Source organism: Amblyraja radiata, chromosome 12 (genome assembly GCF_010909765.2).
Source record: "Amblyraja radiata isolate CabotCenter1 chromosome 12, sAmbRad1.1.pri, whole genome shotgun sequence".
Lineage (NCBI taxonomy): Eukaryota > Metazoa > Chordata > Chondrichthyes > Rajiformes > Rajidae > Amblyraja > Amblyraja radiata.
In genome coordinates this window covers 50,327,282-50,352,011 of record NC_045967.1, presented here as the reverse complement: position 1 = coordinate 50,352,011, position 24,730 = coordinate 50,327,282, and the positions used below count along the sequence as shown (strand labels likewise).

Genomic DNA, 24,730 nt, shown 5'->3' with positions numbered 1-24,730 from the left:
AGTTGACAGAATTCTAGGTTAATTCATTGGTAGAATAATAATAAATAATAATAATATTAAATTTATTTGTATAGCCAATTTAAAAACAACACGTTGACCAAAGTGCTTCACATCAGTGCAGGTACTAATTTGATACATGCAACGGTAGACAGACCCAGCAATGCATACATAAACTGTTTACAGCGCCCCCTCAGAGGGGCTCAAAAATGCTTGGGAGTAGAAATAGGTTTTGAGTCGTGACTTAAAGGAGTTGATGGTGGGGGCAGTTCTGATGAGGAGCGGGATGCTATTCCACAGTCTAGGTGCTGCAACCGCAAAATCGCGGTCACCCCTGAGCTTAAACCTAGACCGCGGGATAGTCCGTATCCCCAAGTCGAATACTTAACAATTTATACACAGTGTGTACAGCCAGCGTTTCGTTTGCTTTTTCTTAATCATGAATGACCTTTGACAAATCCCACGATTCCTTGCATTTTTCGGAATACTGAACTCGCTTATTGGGCAGATGTGGTCCTGTGGTATAACTTTTTTGTAATTCTGTGATTTTTTTTTTTATTGATGCCCTTGAGCTAGAGGAAGTCTTTATTATAACCAATTATAATGTGTATAAATCCAGGTTAAGGGGAAACAGATATATCGAGTAAGATATGCGTCCTTATGCTGAGTTAATTCTTTACATTCTTGCTTTGAATTTACCGTGGACTGTTGAAAGATATTTGCCAGTGCCATTGATGTCAGTTTTGTTAGTTGGTGTGCAACTATATGATGGAATTTAATTATTTCTATTATAGCTACCAGTATTTGAATTGCTTAAGTAGAAAGGAACTGAAATAATCCTTTACCTTTGAGAGTTTTGAAGGTTCATGCACTAGTTGGATGTCAATTTTAGGGTGTGAAATAGTACTAGCACAATATGAGCTGGTACTTCAGCTTGTATTTTATGTGTTCCCCCATACATTTTTTAATTGAGTGTTTTTTTTATCTTCATTTTGAGAAGTTTTTTTTTAGTATGCCAAATTTAGCCAAGAGCTATCTTAACTTGGATTTGGCATTAATAAAAATTCGAACATAATTTTATTCAGTGTAACATTTGGTTCTGGAAGCATTTATTTTAAAAATGTACTTCATTGAGATATTTGTATTTCTATTAGGTCTCCTAAATCAAGTGCAGGTATTATTGCTCCTGTATTTTAGCCTCCCATTTTCTTAAAATAATAGAAGGCACTCAGTGGATCAGGCAGCATCTACAGAAGGAAATTGACATTGGTCCCAATGGAAATTTGTCCGTATCCTTCATCCTGATTGTAGAAAGAGGTGAGGAGAAGGGGTGGGACAAAAACAAGCAAATAATAGGTGGATTCCAAAAGGAGGGGATGATTGGCAGATGTGTCAGTTCGGGGAGAGAAGGATGGAGATAATAACCAAGGCTGGAGGTGAAAAGGATGCAAATGGTGAATTCTGATAAGAAAGGAACATGGGGAGTGAAATGTAGAACCAGAAGGAGCAAATGTCTGTCATTAAAGCGTGCTCCAGCGCAAGGGGAGGACCAATTTGACTAAACTGTCATTAAAAGAATAATATATCGTAAAAATAGCTTTTTTCCCCAAATTGATTTTGTTTTCAAATGAACTGGTGGTTTCAGCATATGTAGGTTAATGGATCTAGCAAATTATCCTTGTAGATTTCAAGTAGTACAGTATTTATGTTCTGAATTGCATTTGCATGTCTTGCATCCCTTGCTATTTTCACCACAACATTTTAATTCTCACAGTTCCCATTCTCTCTCATTCATCAGGTTCTCTACAGGTAAATAATTTATGTAGTAGTCACTTTGCTAGTTTCAAGCCTTCTATCTCCGTCTTCCTGATTCAATTGAATGTTGGTTTATATCCAAGATACAACAGTTGCATCACCATCTCACTGAGGATTTTTGAGGATGCTTGATTTTTCCTCTTGAATATGCATCTGTTCTGTTCGAGCAGACCTATCCAAGAACCACCACTGATGCCAATATTCTGGATTGCTAACAGAATTTTATTTTTAGTTGCCCATAGGTAATGAAATCCCACTCGCTGTAAAATAAGCGTTGTGCTCCTTGCTTGCCATGATGTCCCAGTGCAGTTGGATCTTTTTCCCCGGTTCCACTTCAACATTGCGGCGATTTATCTCTGCGAAAGAGCCTACAGGGAATCCACACGATAAAGGAACTTGAAGCTTAATCTCATGGACATTTGAATACAATATTTTAAGTTCATAAACCTGAAGATTAGTCATTTAAAGTCATAATATTTTCTTTGTGAATGTTAAATATAGTTTGGATTTCCTTTCGTCTTCCACTGCTCTTTTTCTTCAACAGTCCATTTACCTAGACTACTTCACTTTTTTTTCTTTTACTTTTGCCAATCAATGACCCCCTTTTTCTGGTAACTTTCCAATTTCATTGAATTTTGAGGAGGCTCCTTAAATACAGTCTGGCATTAAAATCCTGGCTTTTAATTGCCTACCCACAGTGATAGAGTTTATTTGTGCATTTAACTGGTGACCAGCCAATTATGTGGATTATTCAATTAGCCTTGTGATGGTTTTTAACTTTTTTCTGTATGAAGGAGCATTTATATTGATGTTTTAAGTATGCCTGCCCAATAACTACAAACACTGCCAATAATCTTCATCGTGCTCACTTGTTATCATACGCAAGTTCTATATACGTTTACAAGTGCTAATGCCTATTTAGTGACTTTTTTGTTGTCCTGAATTGTAAGATTGGAAAACCACTAACTTGAGGCTGTATCAATTACTCTTTCCACTTCCTCTTTTCAATAGCAATGAAACCATGACAGATTCCTTGTACCTTATTTCCATTTGTCAAGTAGGAGAGAAAAACATCAATCATGGCTGCAACAGCATTGATGGGCAATCAAAACCTGGACCCCCAGATCTGTATAACGATGTGCTTTTACATGAATTTTTTTTTTAAACTGTCAAGTTAAGTGAACCGTGAATTATAAATGTGTGAAGAGATTAATGAGCAGCAGGTCAAAAGATTCAGTTTATTTTTTTTCTTTCTTTCAGGTTTTGCGTTCTGTGACTAGGAGTGTCTAGGTTGGAACGGAACGCCCTGCTGTTGTGTAGGGGGGAGAACAAATATATTTTATTTTGTCGCAGAAGATGTTTAGGAGATGATAGCTGAACCTGAAATACCCACAGAATTTCATCTCCCTCAGTAAGTTATTTGTTATTCAGCCACACGTTACTTTTGGATAGTAACAATGTTTAGTTTTGCATGTCACCCAACTTTGTGCATTTGATGTTTTTCTTTCCTTTCCTGCACTTGTGATTCCACAGGTCTTTTATTGTCACATGTACCAATTTAAGGTACAGTGATATGTAAATTACCAAACAGCCATACGAAAAAAAAGCAACAAGACACACAAATACATAAATTAACAAACATCCACCACAGCGGATTTCCCACATTCCTCACTGTGATGGAAGGCAAAAAAGTCCAAGCTTCTTCCTCTTTATTTCTCCCGCGGTCAGGGCAGTCGAACCACCCATCAACGTGATCAAAGCTCCCGCGGCCGGAGGTCGAAGCACCCGTGTCGGGGCGATCGAAACTCCCGCGTTGGGGCAGTTGAAACTCCCACGGCTTGGAGTTCCTGATGTTGATCTCTGACCAGAGACCGCGGGTACCGTGATGTTAAGTCCGCAAGCACCCATGGTTAGAGTGGCAAAGGGATCGCCGGCCCCGTGATGTTAAAGTCCCGTAGGCACCCGTGGTGGAGCTCTTAAAAGTCTGTCTCCAGCAAAGGCTGCCAACTCCTCGATGTTGGGCCGCAGTGCAGATGGAGATACGATACAGAAAAAAAATCTAATCTCCGTCGAGTTGAGATCAGAAAAAGTTTCCCCCAACCCCCCACACCCCCACATAAAACAAGCTAAAGAACACTAAAAACATACATTTAATACATGCTATTTAAACACAAGTAAGGAAAGGACAGACAGACTGTTGGCTCGGCAGCCATTGCTAGCGCTACCTCGACCCCCGATTGGGGCCTGGGATCTGGTTTAGTGGGCCAGTTACCCAACATTTGAAAGCCCAGTGAGTTTCATCTGTTAATGTGGGACAAAGTAGGACATCATAGCCAAACACAATCCTATGCTTATTGTCACAAATCCTAATTGAATAGATTTATTCAGATCAGCTAAAGCTTATGGAGGGTAATAATAGTCATGATGTCCATACAGCATAAAGCATTTATTATTTGAATATACAAAATAATTTTCAAATCTAAAACATTGTCTCTTATTTCTATCTCTTCTATCATACTGTCATTTTGGCTCAATAATTGTAATTTTTAATTCGAAGCATTTCATTATCAAGCATTCTTTCATTCCTGTCACCTCCACCACTGACAAAAGTCTTTCAAAATTCCAAAATTAGTTGGGTAGATGTATCCATCAACCTTAAGTAGGAGTGAAACCAGAGATTTTGTTATGTCCCTTCCGTAAATGTTCTTAATTAGCCAACAATGGCATCCTAATTTTAGATACAACCAGATTCTTGCTTTGGCATTGTACATAGAGCTAAGTTAAGACTTAGATCGCACATTTACAATTTAACTAAGATTATCTGTTTTGAGCTTTTCCATGTTAACTCACTCTCCCCCAGTTCATGTGCTGCTGAAGCTGTTTACCTCTCAAATTAACTATTCTAATATATTCAAGGTTATGGTCTCACACTGCGCTTTTTGTAAGTTTAAAATCTGAATCTGTTGCTTGTATCCTATCCTGCATTAAGACCTATTGAAACCAAACCTCTGGCTTCAAGTAAAGCCTTGTTTTTTAAATTGATTTCAAGCTCCGTGGCTTCGTACATTCATATCCCATTTACATCTTTAAATCTTCTAAGTCTCTATAGTATCTGAAACCTATGAACATGCTCAGTTTTAACTTGCCAAAACAGATGACAACCTGCCAACCTATTGTCTTTATGCTATTTTAAGATTTTTATAATATTTTTTGTCTCTTATGTTGATAATGCTCCTGTAATGATTCTTAAATGTTTTATTTTGTTAAGAGCTAAATAAATACAAGTGACTGCTGTACCTCATGAACTGCAATTCCATAGTTCTTGGATAAGTGTATCTAGACTTTCAGAAAGCCTTTGATAAGGTCCCGCACGGGAGATTGGTGACTAAAATTAGAGCACATGGTATTGGGGGTAGGGTGTTGGCATGGATAGAAAATTAGTTGGTGGACAGGAAGCAAAGTGTAGGAGTGAACGGGTCCTTTTCAGAATGGGAGGCAGTGGCGAGTGGAGTGCCGCAAGGCTTGGTGTTGGGGCCGCAGCTGTTTACCATATAAATGATTTGGAAAAGGGAATTAGGAGCAACACTAGCAAGTTTGCGGATGACACAAAGCTGGGTGGCAGTGTGAACTGTGAAAAGGATGTTAGGAGGTTGCAGGGTGACCTGGACAGGTTGAGTGAGTCGGCAGATGCGTGGCAGATGCAATATAATATAGATAAATGTGATGTTATCCACTTTGACGGCAAAAACAAGGGGGCAGATTATTATCTCAATGGGGTTAGGTTAGGTAAGGGGGAGGTGCAGCGAGACCTGGGTGTCCTTGTACACCAGTCACTGAAAGTTGGCGTGCAGGTACAGCAGGCAGTGAAGAAAGCTAATGGCATGTTGGCCTTCATAACAAGAGGATTTCAGTACAGGAGTAAAGAGGTTCTTCTGCAGTTGTATAGGGTTCTGGTAAGACCACATCTGGAATATTGTGTACAGTTTTGGTCTCCTAATTTGAGGAAGGACATCCTTGTGATTGAGGCAGTGCAGCGTAGGTTCACGAGATTGATCCCTGGGATGGCGGGATTGTCATAAGAGGAAAGATTGAAAACACTAGGCTTGTATTCACTGGAGTTTAGAAGGATGAGGTGAAACCTTATAGAAACATATAAAATTATAAAAGGACTGGACAAGCTAGATGCAGGAAAAATGTTCCCAATGTTGGGCGAGTCCAGAACCAGGAGCCACAGCCTTAGAATAAAGGGGAGGCAATTTAACTGTGAGGAAAACCCTTTTCACCCAGAGAGTTGTGAATTTGTGGAATTCCCTTCCACAGAGGGCAGTGGAGGCCAAATCACTGGATGGATTTAAGAGAGAGTTAGATAGAGCTCTAGGGGCTAGTGGAATCAAGGGATATGAGGAGCAGGCAGGCACGGGTTATTGATTTGGGACGATCAGCCATGATCACAATGAATGGCGGTGCTGGCTCGAAGGGCCGAATGGCCTCCTCCCGCACCTATTTTCTATGTTTGTATGTTTTCTAATTTGTAGCTATGACAAAACCAAGACTGAAGAATGGAGATACAAAAACTACAGATGGATATTTAGAAAAAGACACATTGTTGGATTAACTCGGGTCAAGCAACATCTTTGGAGGACATGGATGGGTGAAATTTCGGGTTGGGAACCTTCTTCAGACTAATTATAGCAGGGTGCACAAATGCTAGCAAATGATGGATGAATGCAGGTGAGAAGGATTTGATTGGCAGATGGATAGACATAGGTTGGTGCATTTACGTTAGTCTATTAATTACTCCAGAGCAAGTTAACATGACCCAAGGTATTGCTATTTGACTTGTTAAATTCTGAACAACTGTCATCGGCTGGAAGAGACTAGATAATGAAATTTTCTTCCATGCTACATGATTGCCAACTAAATTGTTGATTTTACTTTACTAATGGATTTGACATGTGCTTACACATTTGTGTTGTTGGTTGCAACAGATGCCACATTGGTGAGGTGGAATAATTTGCAGCTTGTGCTTGTCAAAAGGATGCAGAATAGACCGATCAGGAGACCAATCGACATTTGTAGCAACAGTGTAATTTAGTGACTTAAAGCTTCAGAATTGAAACAGGAAAGCCTTTCACTCCATAAGTAATTATATGTGTATTTGATTGTAGATGTTAGCTCCTTTTTGGAAATGTTTGTACATTGAGCTGGACAGTGAGTTACGTTTCAATCCTCTAGTGTGGTAACACACCCCTCTGCCTACATTGACCTTCATTGACTGTATTTATTTACAGTAATTCAATTTTATTGTCCCTAGATTACTGTCAACCTCATCCAGATACTAGAACAAACTAGGCATTAGAGGCCAGATGCAGTAGTAAGCAAATTTACCTACCAACAAATTCTTGGGATGTAAGAAACCCCAGAAGAAGTTGACAGTCAAATGGAAAATGTGCAAATTCCACACTTGGCACGGAGGTCAGGATTAAACACGTGTCATTGGAGTTGTGAGGTAGAAGCTCGACAAGCTGCATTACTGTGCCATCTATGGCAAGTGCTGAAGTACATTGTCAAGATTTCAAGTCTGCAGAAAATAATTACACAGAAGTGGGGGCAGCAGCAGCAGCTAGCGTTCTCATTTGTAATACAATGTGTATGGTAAAAGGAACAGAACACATGCAGAGCAGGGACATTTGCAAGGGGGAGGGGAGAAAGAACAAGAGGCTGTATTTGCTCAAGAAGTTCAGTGAACAATTCTATCCAAATACTGGTAAGGAACAAGCAGCAACGTTTTGTATTTCACTATCCATGCCCTTAATGTCAGCACAGAGAACAACATTGGCAGTGCATGCCAAGGTCATCTTGTACATTAGTTTTCTTGTAGCAGACTCCTTCCAGGCTGGAGTTTAAATGGGAGAATTGAGAAACAGTTGCCTCGTTCTTTAAATTACTGTGCGACTATAGTCAGGGAATTAATCAAGCTACTGTCTGGTACTCTGGATTCAATCCTAATTCATTTGTGACTCAGTTGGTAGATAGCAACTCTTGTACAAGTCAGCGGGTGCAGCAGCATCTATGGAGCGAAGGAAATAGGTGACGTTTCGGGCCGAAACCCTTCTTCATAGATGCTGCTGCACCCACTGAGTTTCTGCAGCATTTTTGTGTACCTTCGATTTTCCAGCATCTGCAGTTCCTTCTTGAACACTCTTGTACAAGTCATGCGGTTTCTGTTGGACTTTGACCTTCAGGTGCTTATAGGACTTTTTTTCCCTTTGTGACGTGGAGTTTCAAATCCAGTTTTGAGTGAGTTCGTTTTGGATGTCATTCTCATTAAACCATTTATGGTATTGTCTGGCAGAGAAGATGAGTGTCTCCTTGCGGATGTTAATAAAATAGATTTCACAGCTGTTCATCCACAGGTTGCTGCTGCCACCATTATCTTCAATGATTAGTGCATCTTTTGGCTGTTTGAAGGAAAGATCAGGACTTCAAACTGACAGGAAGCTCCACTGGATAGCACTGAGCCCAGCCCTCACCTGTGTTTCTGAAATGTGAACAACCTACAATTTGCAAGATATTACTAATCTGACTGCAAAATCTTCCAAATCTACCGGCCTATAAAGTTTACCAGAATCAGCATCCTGTCACAAGCCAAAGTCTCCAGGGCTGAGGCCTGAATTACAGTCAATTGACTCTGATAGGATGACTACAGATTCTGGAGAATGTGGAGCATTCCCACCAATGCTTGAGAATTAATGGTTCATGACTGCTTAAAATGGTTAAGAAACACGGAGAACCCACAGACCCACAGCCAGCGTGGAGAACCCACAGCCAGCACGGAGAACCCACATACCCACAGCTAGCACGAGGACCCACAGGCACACAGCCAGCACTGAGAACCCACAGACCCACAGCCAGCACGCAGAACCCACAGACCCACAGCCAGCACGGAGAACCCACAGCCAGCACGGAGAACCCGCAGCCAGCACGGAGAACCCACAGCCAGCACGGAGAACCCACAGCCAGCACGGAGAACCCGCAGCCAGCACGGAGAACCCGCAGCCAGCACGGAGAACCCACAGCCAGCGTGGAGAACCCACAGCCAGCACGCAGAACCCACAGACCCACAGCCAGCACGGAGAACCCACAGCCAGCACGCAGAACCCACAGACCCACAGCCAGCACGCAGAACCCACAGCCAGCACGCAGAACCCACAGACCCACAGCCAGCACGGAGAACCCACAGCCAGCACGGAGAACCCACAGCCAGCACGCAGAACCCACAGACCCACAGCCAGCACGCAGAACCCACAGACCCACAGCCAGCACGCAGAACCCACAGCCAGCACGCAGAACCCACAGACCCACAGCCAGCACGCAGAACCCACAGACCCACAGCCAGCACGCAGAACCCACAGACCCACAGCCAGCACGGAGAATCCACAGCCAGCACGGAGAACCCACAGCCAGCACGGAGAACCCACAGCCAGCACGGAGAACCCACAGCCAGCACGCAGAACCCACAGACCCACAGCCAGCACGCAGAACCCACAGACCCACAGCCAGCACGGAGAACCCACAGCCAGCACGGAGAACCCGCAGCCAGCACGGAGAACCCACAGCCAGCACGGAGAACCCACAGCCAGCACGGAGAACCCACAGCCAGCACGCAGAACCCACAGACCCACAGCCAGCACGGAGAACCCACAGCCAGCACGGAGAACCCACAGCCAGCACGGAGAACCCACAGACCCACAGCCAGCACGGAGAATCCACAGCCAGCACGCAGTACCCACAGACCCACAGCCAGCACGCAGAACCCACAGCCAGCACGCAGAACCCACAGACCCACAGCCAGCACGCAGAACCCACAGCCAGCACGGAGAACCCACAGCCAGCACGCAGAACCCACAGACCCACAGCCAGCACGCAGAACCCACAGACCCACAGCCAGCACAGAGAACCCACAGCCAGCACGCAGAACCCACAGACCCACAGCCAGCACGCAGAACCCACAGACCCACAGCCAGCACGGAGAATCCACAGCCAGCACGGAGAACCCACAGCCAGCACGCAGAACCCACAGACCCACAGCCAGCACGCAGAACCCACAGACCCACAGCCAGCACGCAGAACCCACAGACCCACAGCCAGCACGGAGAATCCACAGCCAGCACGCAGAACCCACAGACCCACAGCCAGCACGCAGAACCCACAGACCCACAGCCAGCACGCAGAACCCACAGCCAGCACGCAGAACCCACAGACCCACAGCCAGCACGGAGAACCCACAGACCCACAGCCAGCACGCAGAACCCACAGCCAGCACAGAGAACCCACAGCCAGCACGCAGAACCCACAGACCCACAGCCAGCACGCAGAACCCACAGCCAGCACAGAGAACCCACAGCCAGCACGCAGAACCCACAGCCAGCACAGAGAACCCACAGCCAGCACGCAGAACCCACAGACCCACAGCCAGCACGGAGAACCCACAGACCCACAGCCAGCGCGGAGAACCCACATCCAGCGCGGAGAGCCCACAGCCATCGCCAACTCCAGCCCAACCCTGCTCCAACTCCAGAGGAACCTGCTCCCCGATGGGCCGCCACGGCAACAAATGCCAGTTCGCCCACGGCCTGGCCGAGCTGCACTCGTTCAGCCACCACCCCACGTACAAGACGTCCCTTGCACACCATCAGCTTCTGCCCCTACGGTACCCGCTGCCACTTCATCCACAACCCCGAGGAGGTCTGGGCTAGGGAGTAGGAGGAGGTTGCTGCTGCCACCAGCACCACCGTCACCGACAGCACCAGTAGTTCCAACGGGCGCCTGCCCGTGGCCGGCAGGAGCCCGTCAGCAGACTCTCTCTCCGACCAGGACGACTCCAGCAGCAGCGGCTCCGAGTCGCCCATCTTCGAGCAGGGCCGGCGGCTGCCCATCTTCAGCCAGATCTCGGCGTCAGACTGAAGGGAGGGGGTGGAGGTGGAGGGCTGCCGGCCAACCCGGCAGGACAGGCAGAGCAGAGCTGGAGCCAGCGGTTGCAAGCCCAGGGCGACCCCGGACACCTCCGGACAGGAACGGGACACCGGGGAGAGGACGGGGACTGCCCAACAGCGGCCGCTGCGACGGAGAGCAGACCCCGGACGAAACGCAAGCTTGCACACAATGCAGCACCACCGTTACCGAGACTGTTTATAGCTAGTGACCGCTGACCTGGACATGCGCAGTCGAAATACCGAACTTGCTTATCGGACCATTTAGTTATTTCAGAACCTTCAGCAGCACAGGACAGCGCACACACAGGCCCTTCGGCCCACAGTGTCTGTGTCGAACATGATTCAAAGACCATCTCTGCCTGCATGATGCAAAGACCATCTATCCCTTCATTCTCTATCTATCTATATGCCTATCCGAAAATCTCTAAAATGCCACGATTGTAACTGCCTCAACCACTACCTGCAACAGTGCGGTCCAGGCACTCACCACCGTCTGTATATTAAAAAAAAAATGCCCTGCACATCTTTAAACTTTGCCTCTCTCACCTTAAAGCTATGCCCTCTAGTGTTTGATTTCCCATTATGTGAAGGATGGGGGGGGGGGGGGACCACACAGAACCAATCTCAGTCTGTCCATGTTCCCTGTAGCTAATACCCCCTAATCCATGCATAATTTTGATAAACCTCCTCTGCACCCTTACCAAAGCCTCCAATTCCTTCCTGCAATGGGGTGACCGGAACTGCATGCAAAGCTCCTTAATGAGACCTCACCAAAGTGGTGCTGCGATTGAATTACTACCATACAATGCCAAATGCCTGGGTATGATCGGGTGCTCCCTATGATGCCTCACACGTTGGGGATACGTGCAGGTCTGTTAAAATGAGGGTTTGCTGTATTTGTTTAAAGCTTCACCTACATTCCCTGACCCCAGCATAAATTTCCTCTTAATGGTCCTATTTTCTCCCTGGTTTTGTTTCTAATGTAGGTATAAAAGGCTTTGGAATTTCCCTTAATCCAACTGTCAGTCATTTCATGGTCCCTTTTGGCCTTTCTATTTGCCCGCTTGAGTTCATTCCTCTCTTTATTTTCTTCTCAGACCCCATCTGATTCCAACCTCTTAAAACTTGCATGCAACTCTTTTTGTCTTGCTGACGTTCAGGGCTGGGCTATTGTCCTGGCACAATGATACTAGGTTCTCAATCTGTTTTCTGTACTCTTGTCTCGTTGTTGTTGTCCTGGCTGACAATCAGTATCATCAAATGTAAAGATTGACTTGGCATTGTACTTGGTCACACATTCATGGGTGTACCTAGAGGGGAGCAAGGGATTGAGGAACACTAATGTTCAGGGTCCGGGTAAATGTTATGAACTGATTCTAACTGGCTGTTATTCGGGAAGTCAAGAAATCAGTTGCCAATGCAGGCTCTAAGTGCAAGGTCAAAGTTTAGCAATGAGCTTGTTTAGAAATATGGTGTTGAAGGCTGAATTGTTGTCAATGAATAGATGTTCTTATTGTCAATGTGATCCAGGACTGAATATAGTGCAAGAGAGATGGTGTCCTCAGTTGATTGTCTGGTAAAGGTGTGAGGCATACTAATATTTCAAAGCACTTCATTCATTATGGTTGATAACCTCTCCACTTTCTCCAGAAATGCTGACTGACCCACTGAGTTACTCCAGAATTTTGTGTCTATTATAAAGGTTGATGTTAGCGATACTGGTAGTCATTGTGCCTGGGAACTTGATTTTAGGTGGGGGCTGGAATGATGTAGGCTTTCTTGAAGTACACGTTAGAACCCAAATTTGGCGACTTGTGTGTTGGCGACTTGTGGAAGCACTGTGGTGGAAGTGCAGATGCCCAAATTGACTGGTCATTAGTTCCTCATTGGGAAAGCTGGGCAATAGCTTGCAAGTTGGGATTTGTCTTTTTTCATACAGCCTGCCAATGCATAAAGCATTTTATTGTGTATACCCATCAGCTACCTTATGTTGGTTGTCCTACCGAAGTAGGGGGGAGTCCTCTGTAAGAAAACCCATGTGTGGTGCTGGCACTTTTTTCTTTCTCTTTGAACTTTTTCCTGAATTGGTCTATTATTGCCATGTGTATCAAGATACAGTGAAAAACTGTGCTAGACGGTCAAATCATGCTGCACAAGAGTGCATCATACTATGCATGATTGTAAACCTTTGCCTTATGTTACACCACATGCAATAATTATAATTATGCAGTATCAGAGGTGGTGGCATCAATGTTTAATTTGTGTAGAATCGAGGGAACCTAGGGAGAGAGAGAGAGAGAGAGAGAGAGAGAGAGAGAGGTCAGATCTCCGATTCCTTCACTGTGGCGAGCAATATAAAATGTTATTTTTAAAGCAGAACCTGAAAAGTGTTCTTTAAAATAACCCAAGTAGCCTGCTATTTCTCTCATTGGGAAGACAAAAATCATCTTGGCCTTCATTACAAGAAGATTTAAATGGAAGAGTAAAGATATTTTGCTCCAGGTGAGAAACATCTGAAAGATTGTGCATGTCTGCTCTCCCAACTAAAGGGAGGACATGTGTACAATGGAAAGATTGAAGCAAAGGTTAATCGGGCAGATCCTTGAATGGCGGGATTGAGGATGAGATTAAGTGGATTGTTTTTGCATTCTCAAAGAATGAGAGTTTATCCAAGTAAGTGTGAGGTGTTCCACTGTGGGAGGTTGAATGAGAAAGGAAAATATACAGTTTAATGGTAAGACCCTTAACAGCATTGATGTACGGAGAAATCTTGGGATCCAAGGTAGCCATTGAGCTGGAAGTTGTTAGTGCTTCAATGACTTGGCATATTTCAGTTAAGGGTCAGTGTCAGCCCAGACAGTAGGGCCAATTCTGCCATTAGACACACTAGCTACATCCAATGTAATCTCTCAAAAGTATGTGGTGCCTTTCAAGAGCTTGCTGGCTACCTCAGCTGCATTTCACTTCTATGTGACTCCACTTACTGTGAAGGTTAAGAATAACTATCTCCAGTAAGCTGGATAACTAGTGTTTACGTTCATTGACTATTATGATTGTTTGTCATGTTAATAGCTGCTATATTTCCTTAATTTGGGGTCAAGTTCAAGTGAGTTTATTGTCATGTGTCCCTGTGTAGGACAATGAAATTCTTGCTTTGTTTCAGCACACAGAACATAGTAGGCATTTACTACAAAACAGATAAGTGTGTCCATATACCATCATATAAATATATACACACATGAATAAATAAACTGATAAAGTGCAAATAACAGAAAATGGGTTATTAATAATCAGAGTTTTGTCCGAGCCAGGTTTAATAGCCTGATGGCTGTGGGGAAGTAGCTATTCCTGAAGCCGGTTGTTGCAGTCTTCAGGCTCCTGTACATTCTACCTGAAGGTAGCAGGGAGATGAGTGTGTGGCCAGGATGGTGTGGGTCTTTGATGATACTGCCAGCGACTGCGATAAATCCCCTCGATGGAAGGAAGGTCAGAGCCGATGATGGACTGGGCAGTGTTTACTACTTTTTGTAGTCTTTTCCTCTCCAGGGCGCTCAAATTGCTGAACCAAGCCACGATGCAACTGGTCAGCATGCTCTCTACTGTGCACCTGTAGAAGTTAGAGAGAGTCTTCCTTGACAAACCGACTCTCCGTAATCTTCTCAGGAAGTAGAGGCGCTGATGAGCTTTCTTGATAATTGCATTAGTGTTCTCGGACCAGGAAAGATCTTCAGAGATGTGCACGCCCAGGAATTTGAAGCTCTTGACCCTTTCAACGATCGACCCGTTGATATAAATGGGGCTGTGGGTCCCCTTCCTACTCCTTCCAAAGTCCACAATCAGTTCCTTGGTTTTGCTGGTGTTGAGGGCCAGGTTATTGCGCTGGCACCATATGGACAGTTGCTCGATCTCTCTTCTATACTCTGACTCATCCCCATCAGTGATACGCCCCACAACGGTGGTGTCGTCAGCGAACTTGATGATGGAGTTCGCACTGTGACTGACTACGCAGTCATGAGTATAGAGTGAGTACAGCAGGGGGCTGAGCACGCAGCCTTGAGGTGCTCCTGTGCTGATTGTTATCGAGGCTGACACATTTCTACCAATACGAACAGACTGTGAATGAGGAAGTCGAGGATCCAATTGCAGAGGGATGCGCAGAGACCCAGTTCTGCGAGTTTGGTAACCAGCTTGGAGGGGATGATTGCGTTAAATGCCGAGCTGTAATCGATGAATAACAGCCTGACATATGAGTTTTTGTTGTCCAAGTGGTTCAGAGCGGAGTGGAGGGCCAGCGAGATCGCATCCACCGTTGATCTGTTGCGGTAAACGAACTGCAGTGGGTCCAGGTTTTTGTCGAGGTAGGAGTTGATTTGCTCCATGATCAACCTCTCAAAGCACTTCATCACCACAGGCGTTAGTGCCACTGGTCGATAGTCATTGAGGCACGTGACCTTACTCTTCTTGGGCACTGGTATAATTGATGCCCTTTTAAAGCAGGTGGGGACCTCAGACCTCAGAAGTGAGAGGTTGAAAATGTCCGTAAAAACTCCAGCCAGTTGGTCCGCACAGGTTTTTAGAACACGACCGGGTATACCATCAGGTCCAGGTGCTTTTCGGGGGTTCACCCCTCTGAAGGATTTCCTGACGTCGGCCTCCGTGACTGAGACTGAAATGCCATCACAGCGAATGGTGGATCGGGAAGGCACATTAGTATTCTCCCTATCAAAGCGTGCGTAAAACGCATTGAGCTCGTCAGGGAGTGATGTTTCGCCGACATTCGAGCTGCCTCCTGGTTTCGCCTTGTTGGAGGTGATTGCATTCAGGCCCCGCCACAGCTGCCGAACATCTGTCTCATCCTCCAGTTTGGAGCAGAAGTCCCTTTTGGCCTTTTTGATGGCCTTACCAAGGTCGTATCTGGACTTCATGTAGGCCACTGTATCATTGGAAGTGAATGCCCTGTGTCTGGACTTCAGAAGAGTGCGCGTCATTGTGTATTTTTGTATTAACATGGAAGTACTTTTGATAATGAGCATTAAACATGCTCAAACTAAAGCCATTAACTTTCTCAGGATTAGTAATAGAGACTCGGTAGACAAAAGTGCTGGAGAAACTCAGCGGGTGGAGCAAAGTAAATAGGCAACGTTTCGGGCCGAAGCCCTTCTTCAGACAGTAATATCGTTAGGCAGCTGAGGAATTTCAGAGTCTCTCTGAGGATCCTCCAGTGCTTCTACTCAGCGGCTGTAGAAAGCATCTTGTCCGAAAACATCACAATCTGGTTTGGGAATTGCTCTGCCCGGGACAAGAAGGCTCTGCAGAGAGTAGTGCGTTCAGCCAAACGCACTACGGGAACTACACTCGCCCCTCTGCAGGAACTATACATCAGGAGGTGCAGATCCAGAACCAGCAACATTATGGGGGACCCCTTCCACCCCAGCAACGGACTGTTCCAGCTGCTATGGTCAAGCAAACGCCTCCGCTGTCATGCTGTGAAAACAAAGAGGATGAGATGGAGTTTCTTCCCAGAGGCCATTAGGACTGTAAATTCTTATCTCACCAGGGACTAACTTACTGTACCACACTACTGTTGCGTTGTGTCTTTTTAAAATGCTGTTTTTTTTCCTCACCAATATGTAATTACTGATTCTGTTCTATTCTGTTTTGTAGTTTTTTTACACATTCCGCAGGCATTGCCGCTTTTCATTTCACTGCACATCTCGTATGCGTATGTGACAAATAAACTTGACTTGTGTCGATGGGGCATCTTGGTCGGCATGTGCATGTTGGGCTGAAGAACCTGTTTCTGTGCTGTATGACGAATGGGGCACTTCACTTATCCGAACCTAGGTCATTGCATGACCGAGCATTGGAAATCTTGTGCCCAGCAGCAAAGATCCTTCATCTCCCCTCTCTGTTCCCCTCCCTCCATTGCTCACTACACAGCTAGTTTCTCCCTTCTCTCTCCCCTCCCCATTTTTAATATGCTACACAGTGCAGCCATTGAATTATAGTGATGGCTTCTTTCCAACCCCAGTATTTCTCTGTGGTGGGAGTTACATCAATACGATATGATACGATAGAACTTTATATATCCCATGAGGGAAATTGATCTGCCAACAGTCATAAAACACATGAAATTACATGAAACATGAAATTAAAGTGACGAGTGGAAAGGTTTGGGGATGGGGGATGGAGTCAGTCTATCCCACAACAGAAGGGGGAGCAGTTGCATAGTTTAATAGCCACAGGGAAGAAGGATCTCCTGTGGCGTTCTATCCCGCATCTTGATGGAACCAGTCTGATGGTGAAGGTACTCCTCTGGTTGACCAGTGTGTCTTGGATGGGGTGAGCTGTATTGTCCAGGATGCTCCGGAGTTTGAGGAGCATCCTCCCCTCCAAGACCACCTCCCATGAATCCCAGGATGGAGCCAGCCTTCCTGATGAGTTTGTAAATCCTATTGGCGTCCGCGGCCTTCGCCCTGCTGCCCCAGCACACGACAGCGAAGAAGATGGCACTGGCTACCACCGATTGGTAGAATATCTGCAACATCTTACTGCAGATGTTGAAGGAGCGGAGCCTTCTCAAAATGTACAGCTCAAATTTGTCCCTTTTGCACGGTCCAGTTTTGGGATGTGGGAGGAAACCAGAGCACCCGGAGGAAATGCACGAGGTCACAGAGCGTGCAAACTCCACACAGAGAGCATCCGTGATCAGAACCTGGGTCTCTTGCACTCTGCGGCAGCAGCTCTAACAGCTGTGCCACTATGCATCCCTCTTTTCATTGCAGCTTTTGATTGTTAAATTTGGCCTCTGTGTACTCAATCTTTGGGTGTCTACTTGACCAAGCAGCAAGTTTTGTCGACATCTTAATTATCTGTGGAAGGCTTTGCTAATTTTTTCATAATTGTGTGAATTCTATTCAGAATTCTGTAACTTTAAAGGTTGCGTAACAGTCCTAAGCATCAAAAATTACATTATTTTTCTATTTGCAATTAATCTACACAAATATTAGTCATATGAATTAGATATGTTTGGTTTGGAGTACAATTATCTGATCAATTGCAATTTTTGTTTGACATTTGCATTAAAAATGGCTAAATTTTTAATCAAAAGTTTCTTATAAAGTATTGCAACAAAACATCCTGCTTCTTCTGAGATTTGGTTGAAGGGAATATATCTCCATGGGATTTGTAAATTCACATTTTTCAGTGCTGTCACCTTAAATGCTCCTGTTTTCCAGTGAAAGTATTCAGAATACTATTACATTGGGAGTTCTCAGATTTGGGTCCAGTGACAAAGCAAATTAATAAAAATGATGGTGAGCAACCTGTTGGTGTGTTGCATGTGCCCAGTCATTGTCCCTGATGTTGGGAGAGATCATAGGTTTGTTGTAGCCACAGTGCACCAGTGGTGGAGGGACTGAATATGTTTTGTGGTGACAAAGCTTTAAATCAAGTAGGCTGCTTTGCTTTTAATATTGTTGAGTTTGAATATTAAATGAAAAAAATTCTTCTGTGCCTTGCTGATGGTGGAAAAACTTTGGGTGTCAGGAAGTGATTCAATTGTTTTTGGATACCAGGTCTCTGGGCATTTTGCCATTTTGGCCTGTATGCAACATTGTTCTTAATCAATGAATGTTACTATATACAGATATAATCTGGGAAGTAGATGACAGAAATCAACATGTATACACTGGAAGTCACAAAAGATGAATCCAAAGAGTTTTTAATATTTTTTTACTTATGCTTCATAGATTATCTACAAATATTTAATCGGTTTTGCATGTGAAGTAATCTTGTAATGCAATTCATTTGCATTGTAAATGACTGAACTCTATGGCCTATTCAAGGACATGTTTCTTCTTTCTTGAATAAAGTATCTTTTGAATTCCAAAACAAATCTCTCTGAGAAGATAAAGAAATTGTCCCATTGTTATTTGTGCTACTGTAAAATCTAATTTTCAAATACCTCCGGAGTAATAGGTTGTCAAACTATTGTTGACCATGACGATGATGTACATGTAATATCCCTCACCAATTATCTGCTCACCCTACCGAAATACCAATTGATTAATGTGTCTCCATGTGGGATAAGACATATGAGAGACAAAAAAACAACAGAAGCAGGAAATCTGAAATAAAACCATAAAATGTTGGAAAGTTTAGCAGGCCAGCAACCTCTGTGGAAGGAAAACTACTATTGACGTTCCGAGTTGAATTTTGGCAAAAAATCATATGGTTGTGCAAGTGGCCTTATGCTTGGTTGTGGCTTGTTAGGTCTGCATAGCCTTCCCTTTTTAAAATGCCTTTAAGATGCTGGTGAATAAAATTTTGCTGAATTGAGTGATTCCCATTTGTCTATTTTACATATTGCATCTAGATTAATGAGCATGTGGTTTATTGGATTTTATTGTTTTCTGCAGTATTTGAACACAATTGTGCAACTTTCTTGGCATTTCATCGGATAGTGTAGAATTGTGGGCCTGGAATGTAGGTGGGATCAGTTTGGGGCAAAAGATTCTGTACCTTCAGGATGTCTGAGCACAATTGGTTTTCATAATCTAGAAGTTAATCACTTAATAATTTATGTGTAGGAAGGAACTGCAGATGCTGGTTTCCACCAAAGATAGACAAATGTTGGAATAACTCAGCGGGTCAGGCAGCATCTCAGGATAGAAGAAATGGGTAACGTTTCAGATCGAGTTCAGAAGTTCAGACTCAGTCTGAAGAAGGGTCGTGAACCAAAATGTCACCCATTCTTCCGTTTTCCAGAGATGCTGCCTGAGCCACTGAGTTACTAAAGCATTTTGTGTCCATCTTTGTTATTTTGCTGTTTGTAAATTTTACTTGTTATTTCCAAGAAATTCATTATTATCTTTACTGGTATCCACAAAGTAACTAATTAAATATGACTTTGAGTGATCCAATCATAATACCCTCGTATCTTGCTTTGTACACAGGATACATTCCCAGGAAAGAGAGTGCCAATGGTCATTATTTCATATATAAGAGAAGTATTACATACAGTGCCCTCCATAATGTTTGGGGCAAAGACCCGTCATTTATATATTTGCCTCTGTACTCCATAATTTGAGATTTTGTAATTGAAAACAAATTTGTAATGGAAAAAATCACATGGTTAAAATGGACAGTGTCAGATGTTAATAAAAGCCATTTTATACATTATAAAAGTCTTCGTTCATTAGTTTTCACATTAAACCACGTAATTTTTTACATAATCACGTAATCTAATACAAATCTCAAATTGTGGCGTACAGAGGCAAATAAATAAATGATGGGTCTTTGTCCCAAACATTATGGAGGCAACCTAATATGCAACCTTGCTCTCTCTGCTGGTGTACCAGGAGCCTTGCGCAAATCCTTGTACTCCCTACAACTGAAAGCAACTAGAATGGGAACCTGAAACAAATCCCTGCCATGACATACTCGCATCTGTGAATTGCCCAAGGCTTAGTGTTGCGTGGCTTTGTGTGAGGGCTTGTGTTGGGAGAGGTACTGAAAGAGATTCAGTCAGCATAGAAATTGGGATTTGGGTTGCACCCTGAATAACTGTAGGCCATTGCTGGGAACAGACAGTAAATTAGTTGTTAACTAGAGCTGTATTAGCAGAAATACAGCATGGAAATAGGCCTTTAGGGCTACTGAGTTCATGCTGACTATCGATCACCCATTCACTCTAGTTATCCCACTTGCATCCCCTATACACATGCTAGGGACAATTTACATAGGCTGATTAACTGACAAACCTGCAGGTCTTTTGTTATGGGAGGAAACTGAAGCATCCAAAGGAAGCCCATGCTGTCACAGGGGGATGCATACAAAGTGCACACACAGCACCCGAGGTCAGTATCAAACCCGCACCTTTGACGCTGTGAGGCAGCGCCTCCACCAGTTGCACCAGTGGGCTGATCTTGTGTTGATGGATTGCCCTGACTGTGTGAACACTCGTAACTGCTGTTTGGATTTGATGAAAGCTATTGTCTCCGCTATCTTGCAGCATTGTTATTCCCAACTTGAACTCTGGTCATTCATAGCTGTACGCAGTTTGAGTAAATGTCGTCTTTAGAGGACAATAAGTGGTATAACCTCTTCAGACCAGACGGTCAAACGCAATATAATTAATCGGAGACCTGCGGGGTGCTGCTAAAATAGGTACCAGTTTGTTTATCCATTTTGCTGCTACTTCATTGTTTCAATGGGACAATTTTAATGTGAAAACTAATGAACTAAGACTTTTACTGATAGATCAAATTTCTTGACAGGGAGACTGAAACCCATTTCTCCTCCGATACTGATTTTGAAGATTTCGATGGAAAAAATTACACTCCAATCAAGGTGAAAAACAGTGTAAGTTTATCTCTCAATTTATATCCAACTTTTTCAGTGTCGCTACACATCATGTTGTGCTTCCTGTTCCCTGTTGGTTGGGCAATTTTCTATGCATGCAGTCCATTTTTATTTCATGTCCTTCAATCTTGCTGACAGGCTTATTATCTGCCATGCTTTACAACTTTTTCTCAACAACCATCTTTGTTACTCAATCCAGAAACACCATCAGTTTAGATGCACAGAAATTGCTTTTTACAAATGCATGCTATTTTTCCCAATCAATCCATGTTTAGAGGTATAGAGCTGCACATCTCAGAAACAGGCCATTTTACCAACCATGTCCACATTGACATCTGCACCCATTCATACTCGTAGTACTTACCTGGAAATGTTTATAGCCTAATATGTCTTGCCAATTCAACTGTTTGTCCAGATAATATTTAAATGTTGAAAGGAGCTTCACCGTCAACATGGGAGACGTATTCCAGATTCCAAACACACTGAAAATATTTTTCTTTGTGGACTGCCTAATTACTCCCTACATTGTGCTCACTTGTATTAGATATTCACCATGTGAAAACAATTTTAAATATATACCCTACCTATCCCTTTCCTAATTTTGTACACTATCAAGAAACCCCTTGGGTTCCTTCACTCCAGGGAAAACAAACCTAGCTTATTTAATCTCACTTTATAACTAAAGCGCGCCAGTCCAGGCAACATCCTGGTCAATCATCCTTGTACCCTCTCCAGCGCAATCACATCTTTCCTCTAGGGTGGCAACCAGAACTGCCCATGCTACTCCAAGTGTGACCTAATCAATATTTTACTAAGTTGTAACATGATGTTCCAGCTTTTATACTCAATGCTAAAGCCGATGTGCTACATTTTCAGGGATTTATAAACATGACCTTTTTGCTCAACAATGCTCCCTAGAGTCCTACCATTCACTGCTTGTGTCCCACCCATGGTTGCTCTCCCAAAATGCAGCACCTTGCGTTGTCAGGGTTCAGGCAGTCTCCAGCAGCTTTGGACACGTGGCACTAAGCTACTCTTGGTCAACCTCCCAACAGATGGTGGAGCAATTGGAAAGTGACAATGTTATAGGAAAGGTATAGCTTTGAGGTAAATATGGGACAAGAAGTCTGCATTACCTACACCTGAACAACTCCTAGATTTCAAAGATAATGAACAACAAACATATCTTCTAAACAGTAAATTCTAATTTAACTCCTCAGTTTATTTCTGTGAAACAAAGCATATAGGGCACACTACAAGGTTGAGGAAGTGTTGCCTAATCCAAGTCTCCATACTGCAAAATGTATTGTATGTGTAGTTCTTTGAAATGAAACTTTACTGTAAGTTATCCTTTCTATCATTGTTGCCTACTCGCTCAGAATTAATGTCAATATTGTGTTGTGTGTCAATTTTGAGAGCAAATACATTATTGGGATTCTTTCTGATGGAGTCTCGGGCCCTGGTTGTCTTTTTCTGATTCTGGTTCAATTAATACATCTACTTTTTCCACTTAACCATGTGATTCCTTTACAAAAGCACAGCATTGCCAAAAGCAACATACGATGCAACCCCTCCCCCACAAGTGATTTCTGGTGGGGGAAAAAGCAGAATGATGTATGTTAGACTGCATTTTAGACTCCATTTTCACAACACTGACGGTGGGGAAATGGCCGTTGGTTTATTTCATTATGCTGGAAGATGAATGGGATCATACTGGGATCAGATTTTTCAAGATTACAAGTCTAAATGGGAGAATGGAACTTCTTAAGGAAGACATGGCAATTTGATATCAATGCATGCCAACTTGTCTCGGTCATTGATATGGTGGGTCTTTTACTGAAAGGGGATGGAATTCTAATTATTTGATGCCAAGGAACTGCTAATTTACTGGATTGGTTTCTGATGGCATGAATTTATGAACCATGGCATGAGTTTAAATTCTAGCACAGTCTGGGAAATTAAATTCAACTAAAAAATAAATTTTAAAACATGGGACAGTACAGCGAGGAATGGGCCCCATCGGCCCACAATGTTTGTGCCATACCAGGGCTCTCACATCTTTTTTTTCCTCAACCTAGGCAGCTTTTGAGGTTGCCAAATGACAGTTTAAGTGGTAATCTAAGACGGCTTGCATGACACGTGTGATAATGTGCTCGGCCGAAGTGTGTAGTTACCAGTCGGAATTATGCTCAATGAAGCATTCACATATTTCTGCTTCAAATAAAGTCACAAACTAAACATATTCATCAATCAAGACTTGATATATACCACAATGACATGCAGCAAAATTATAATACAGTATCTCAACTCTTTTTACACGTTGCAATGAATGCAATTTCTATTATTTCTTTCCACTTCCAAACAAAAATGTGGTTGGATTATTCAGCGTATGATCAACCTCGGTGAGACCAAGCGCAGGCTTGGCGATCGCTTCGCACAACACTTCCCCTCAGTTCGCAATAACCAACCTGATCTCCCGGTGGCTCAGCACTTCAACTCCCCCTCCCATTCCGAATCCAACCTTTCTGTCCTGGGCCTCCTCCACGGCCAGAGTGAGGCCCACCGCAAATTGGAGGAACAGCACCTCACATTTTGCTTGGGTAGTTTACCCCAGCGGTATGAATATTGGCTTCTCCAATTTCAGGTAGTCCTTGCTTTCTCCCTCCTTCCCCTCCCATTCCCAGCTCTCCCGCAGCCTACTCTCTCCGCCTCTTCCTTTCTTCCCTCCCCCCCCCCCGTCTCGACTTCAGTCTGAAGAAGGGTCTCGACTCGAAACGCCGCCTATTCCTTCGCTCCATAGATGCTGCCTCACCCACTGATTTTCTCCAGCATTTTTGTCTACCAACGGGATCCCACTACTGACCACATCTTCCCATTTCCACCCCTGTCGGCTTTCCGCAGGAGACCTCTCCCTCCGTAACTCCCTGGTCAATTTGTCCGTTCCAATCCAAACCACCCCCTCTCCAGGCACTTTCCCTTAAAACCGCAGGAAATGCTACAATTGTCGCTTTACCTCCCCCTTGACTCCATTCAAGGACCAAGCAGTCTTTCCAGGTGCGGCAGAGGTTCACCTGCACCTCCTCCAACCTCACCTCCTCCAACCTCCAGCATCCGCTGCTCTAGGTGTCAGCTGCTCTACATCGGTGAGACCAAGCGTAGGCTTGGCGATCGCTTCGCCCAACACCGCCGCTCGGTTCGCAATAACCAACCTGATCTCCCGGTGGCTCAGCATTTCAACTCCTCCCATTCCGAATCCGACCTTTCTGTCTTGGGCCTCCTCCATGGCCAGAGTGAGGCCCACCGTAAATGGGAGGAGCAGCACCCCATATTTCGCTTGGGCAGTTTACACCCCAGCAGTATGAACATTGACTTCTCCAATTTCAGGTAGTCCCTGCTTTTTCCTCCCCTTCCCAGCTCTCCCTCAGCCCACTGTCCCCGCCTCTTCCATTCTTCTTCCCGCCCCCTCCACCCTCACATCACCTATTTCCTTCGCTCCATAGATGCTGCCTCACTCGCTGAGTTTCTCCAGCATTTTTGTTTACCCATTCACACAAGTT

General features: G+C 44.1%; 1 protein-coding gene across 6 annotated transcripts in view; it reads left to right on the top strand.

Moving 5' to 3' along the window:
- Positions 1–24,730, top strand: part of stag2 (stromal antigen 2) — a 148,046-nt gene that overhangs the window by 47,154 nt on the left and 76,162 nt on the right. For 4 of the 6 annotated variants that reach the window (XM_033030736.1, XM_033030738.1, XM_033030737.1 and 1 more), the window contains 2 exons: positions 3,073–3,223; positions 21,089–21,173. In XM_033030736.1, the coding sequence (XP_032886627.1) occupies positions 3,180–3,223; positions 21,089–21,173 (129 nt within the window). In that variant the 5' untranslated portion in view covers positions 3,073–3,179. Of the gene's footprint in view, positions 1–3,029; positions 3,035–3,070; positions 3,224–21,088; positions 21,174–24,730 lie in introns of those variants that run through there. The other 2 variants (XM_033030739.1, XM_033030735.1) reach the window with 1 other exon arrangement.